Source organism: Sardina pilchardus, chromosome 19 (genome assembly GCF_963854185.1).
Source record: "Sardina pilchardus chromosome 19, fSarPil1.1, whole genome shotgun sequence".
NCBI classification, from domain to species: domain Eukaryota; kingdom Metazoa; phylum Chordata; class Actinopteri; order Clupeiformes; family Clupeidae; genus Sardina; species Sardina pilchardus.
In genome coordinates, this window is record NC_085012.1 from 18,542,570 (window position 1) to 18,547,569 (window position 5,000).

The window sequence follows — 5,000 nt, forward strand, 5'->3', positions numbered from 1 at the left end:
CTGAATGCAAAGGCCTTTATTTACCATTTACCCATTGTGCCATTAGTTAATTTGACTTACTAAAGTACAATAAAGCAAAGGAATAAAACTAAATAGAATATGATTAGAAGCTTTGCTAATGCTCTATAGAATTCATGTGCGTATAGAGTCTAATACGCAATCTGATTCAGAGCATGATGCTGTACCGGAGCCATGCAACATTGATAGTTTACACACGCACACCTTGTCTTCAAAGACCTTGCTTCTGTTCCATTTTAGTGTTTGTAGAGGAAATAGCATTTAAGCTGAAAACAAATATAGCGTCATCTCTCTGAAGCCCATGCCCACTCAGCGTCATCAGAGAGGCGTGAGACATGCCTGGGGGAGATTCATACCTCTCGGCTCCTCAAAGCAACAGTGGCTCAGGTGCTGCAGAGGAGAAATTGAACGTTTAACTGAAGGCTAACCCCTGCACACGTCATAAAATGCTTCAAGAAAATCTTTGAGAAGTGACAGCCTTTATGTTTCCTTTCCTCTCCTTTCCTTTTATTTCCTTGTTTTTCTACATATAATGTTTTTTCTACAATAATGGCTGTGCATATACTGTAGCTTTATGTCTATGTTGTTTCTGTACACATTGTGGATAGTATAGTGCATAATCAAATAATGAATGTATATGGTGCATAGTCCAGGAGAACGTAGTGCATAGACATTAAGTATAGTGCATATAGGTACAGTAGTAATATGGTGCATTAACACAGTAGAGTATGATGCACTGCATGGTAAAGCATAGTGTAGTGTAGTGCATAGTTCTGATGGTGACTGATTTATGGGGACTGACGTTAATGTTGTTCATTCATATGTGCAGGTCATCCAGTTGGTCAGTGCCAAGGACCGAGACCAGCCCCCACCCGGTGAACAGCGGTTCAGCTACAAGCCAGTGCAGGACGAGGGTGAAGTCCAGAACTTCACCGTGCGCGACTTTGGAAGTGAGTCTTTTCTTTTTGTCCAGTCCTGCCAGACTGGAACAAGCATATGCAGGTGTCTAGGGGGAGTGGTTGTGCAATACAGTATACAGAAAACTGACTACAACACCCATACCACCTTTGGGTCCACATGCCCACGGGGACCCGGGTTCGAGTCCAGGCCGGGTCATTTCCTGATCCCACCCTATCTCTGTCCCTCACTTGCTTCCTGTCACTCTTTACACTGTCCTATCAGATTAAAGGCATAAAACCCCCACAAAACATTGGTTGGAAAAAAGAATATCCAGAAAAAGTGCAGAAAAGCCTAACCCTGACCCTAGCTGTGCGCGACTCAAAAAAGCTGGGGAAATATGGCTGTTATTTCATCAGACTCAAAACGGAACAGTTGTTCTCTCCTCTTGTACTCCTCCCTCACCAAATGTCCACATTTGCAGACGTATTCACGAACAACAGCTGGACACAGGAATCTCCACTCCGGATGGTATAGTGACAGGTCCTTGTAACTAGATTCATTACTCCCAAGAGTTTATATTGTCTGGCAGGCAGTCTTAATCTCCATAACATTAATCGTCTTATTAAGGATAACAGCTTGATATATTGCAGCGAACACTTCCAATTACCCAGAGAGAGAGAGAAACGGTCACAGAACCCAAATAGTAATTAGTGATTTTATTTTCTTGCTCTTTCTACAAGTGAAGGGGGTTATTTGGGGGGTGGGGGGGTGTTTAAGGAAACGTCCGACGCACAGGTCAGGCCGAGGACATGGGCGTCGTGTTCCCTCTGTGCCTCACCTGGCTTCACCTGAAGGGTGGTGATGGCAATCATGAAACATTCATCCCAAACATCGGAGTCATGAAAGAATAACCTGTTGATGAAAGATGAATTGCTTCCCTGGGATTGCGGGTTTATTCGCAGGCGAATGCTGTCACCGGACCAAAGTTGCTCAGTGAAGGTGTGAACAGGCTCTCTCTTTCTCTGTCTCTCTCTCTTTTCTCTCTCTCTCTCTCTCTCTCTCTCTCTCTCTCTTGCTCGCTCTCTCTTTCATTCTCTTTCTCTTTCTCTCCCACACATACGGATGCAATTCATATTCATGCCATCTGACACACATAGACAGGTACAAAGATACACATGCACGCACACTCACACACACACACACACACACACACACACACACACACACACACACACACACACACACACCTCTGGACCTCTTCTCATCACCTTAACGAATTACAGATAATACAATGAGACAGCTGAGAGCAGAGCCTGAGGCAGCATACACTTACACACACACACACACACACACACACACCACTCATACATACACATACCACACACACACACACACACACACACACACACACACACACACACACACACACACACACACACACACATACCCATCAGCAATAAGAAAAAAGTCAGAACACAGGCACACCTTTCTGTTTGGCGGTGAGTCCTAACCTGTAGAATAACAAAAAATGTTCCTGACAGAACTGGTCGGCATCAACATGACCACTGACCTTAAAACTACATTCAATGCACACACACCTACACCTACGCACACACACACATACACACACACACACACACACACACTAGCCCTCACCCTCTCCCTCTCCCTCTTACACACACACACACACACACACACACACAATACCCTCACATCTCACCCTAAATAATAATACACAGCAGAGACACACAAAGGTGAGTCCTTGAAAACTACCGAAGCTGATGTGCTACATAATCCTCTCTTACGCACACTTGGACAACATACACACAGACACACACTATGAGGCTACAGCTACTTTTTCAATCTTACAGTAGGCTTTCCTTATTCTGCTGAAACACCTTGAGACACCGTGAGATAAAGAAAGAGAGTGATAAGAGAAAGGTCACAAAATATACTATTCTACCATGTTTAATGTGTGTGTGTGTTGTTTGTGTGTGTATGTGTGTGTGTGTGTGTGTGTGTGTGTGTGTGTGTGTGTGTGTGTGTGTGTGTGTGTGTGTGTGTGTGTGTGTGTGTGTGTGTGTGTGTCTGTGTCTGTCTGTGTGTGTCTGTGTCTGTCTCTGTGTGTGTGTGTGTGTGTGTGTGTGTGTCTGTGTGTCTGTGTGTCTGTGTGAGTGTGTTTATATCACTCATGGTGGGATCATGCGGTAGCAAACCCCAGCAAACCCCAGGGTCAACCGCCCCCTTTTACCCAAACCCACAATACAGCCAGCCTACTGGGGGAGCGGTTAGCCACACAGGAGAGCTGTTAGCCTGGATAAACTGCAGCTTTCTCACGCGGGCTGTGATAGCAGGCGGGGGGGAGACTCTCCCCAGAGACACCGCTGCCATAATCTATACTGTCCACACCTCATGAATACATAGCTGTCATTCCTCCAGTGGATGCACCAGGACTGCAGCACAACACAACACTGCTGTCAGTCTCACGGTCCTCGGGAAGCAAAGCACAGCACAGCACAGCACCAGTGGCTCGGATGGCCCTTTCAAAAACAAGCTATGGTGCGCTCAAGTGTTTCACATGAAAATGATGTTGTGGAAGCACACAATATTATATGTCAAAGCAACTGCGGCTGTGGGGACGTAATTATGTTTTTTTTTCTGTCTCCATTACTGGCTAACAGCAATAAAAAAATGACAGTGATTTGGTTGAGGTGACGCGTTGAGGGAAGCTGTTATTCGCCGCTCTGCTTGCTTGATCTTTTCCTCACAATGGCCCAGAATTTGTGCACGGCTAAATTGTGGTGTTGTTACTGAAATCGTCGACTCATTTCTACACAATACCGAACAGGAGGTCTCGAACACGGAGATAGAGACGGGCCGTCGGAATAATGCTGAACACAGCCATTTTGGCCTCTGCACAGAACTGCAGAGTTGTAAAAGCGCCCGAAAAAAAGAGAAAATTATCCAAAATTCTTCCTTTCCGGGCCAACTCTTCATAATCGTGTTTTTGTTTTCCTTTCTCTTCTCCCTCCCGTTGCCTAGACAACACAGCCGGGATCGTCACGCTCCACGGAGGGTTCCGTCGGCGGTCTCAGGAGTTCTACGAGGTCCCCGTGGTGATCTCGGACAGTGGCTATCGCTCCATGAGCAGCACGGGCACGCTGACGGTGCGCGTGTGTGTGTGCGACGCCGACGGCTCGTTGCTCACCTGCAACGCCGAGGCGCTCTTCCTGCCCGTGGGCCTGAGCACCGGAGCTCTCATCGCCATCCTGCTCTGCATCATCATCCTACTGGGTGAGACACACACGCACACGCACACACGCACACACACACACACACACACACACACACACACACACACACACACACACACACAGTGTGCTAACATCTGGACTGCGCCTCTTTTGAGAAGTCTCGGAGCAGCTGCAGACTTTGATCAGAAAAAAACAAAGTCAACAGGTCCAGCTTAGACCAGAGGTCCCTACACACACACACACACACACACACACACACACACACACACACACACACACACACAAACACACACGCACACACTCTCTACACCTCTTCTGGCACCTGTATTTCTAGGTGACTGTTATTTCTTAAAGCAATCCCTCTATTGGAAGGCCATTAAGATGCCATTGAAAGATCTGCTGTATGGTCTCCACTTAAAATATAACTTCTTCTGGAACAACCCGGTGTGCTTTTGCCGACCAGCGCAGGGAATAAATGAGCGTTTGACCTTCTCCACCCTCCCAAACCACATAGTGACTGATGAGGTGGCTCTCAAGTAGAGACCGAGTTCAGCATTAGGCCCGAAAATCAAGCTATAGCTGTTTGATGTAGTTTTATGAGAAGCCGAAAAAGTCTTTTAAAGGGCACCCAACTATTGGCCGGGCCCGTTGGTGGGGCCGGACGATCAATCACCCCAGACCTTGAGCTATGTCCAAGCAAACATAATCCGTCTAGGAAAGGCTCGGGAAAATGTCAATAAATCCAACGAGAGGGCGAAAGGGGGAGGCTCCAAACTGTCCAGAAAAAGAGGAAATTGTGGCCCAGCAAAGAGGTGGTCCTAGAAAAGG

At 46.8% G+C, this 5,000-nt stretch overlaps 1 protein-coding gene across 1 annotated transcript in view; it reads left to right on the top strand.

The window, feature by feature from the left end:
• The window catches only part of LOC134065858 (cadherin-12-like), an 88,107-nt gene that overhangs the window by 77,230 nt on the left and 5,877 nt on the right, over nucleotides 1-5,000 (top strand). The window contains exons 9-10 of the mRNA XM_062520950.1: nucleotides 848-968; nucleotides 3,961-4,212. Coding sequence (XP_062376934.1) covers nucleotides 848-968; nucleotides 3,961-4,212 — 373 coding nt within the window. The remainder of the gene's footprint in view (nucleotides 1-847; nucleotides 969-3,960; nucleotides 4,213-5,000) is intronic.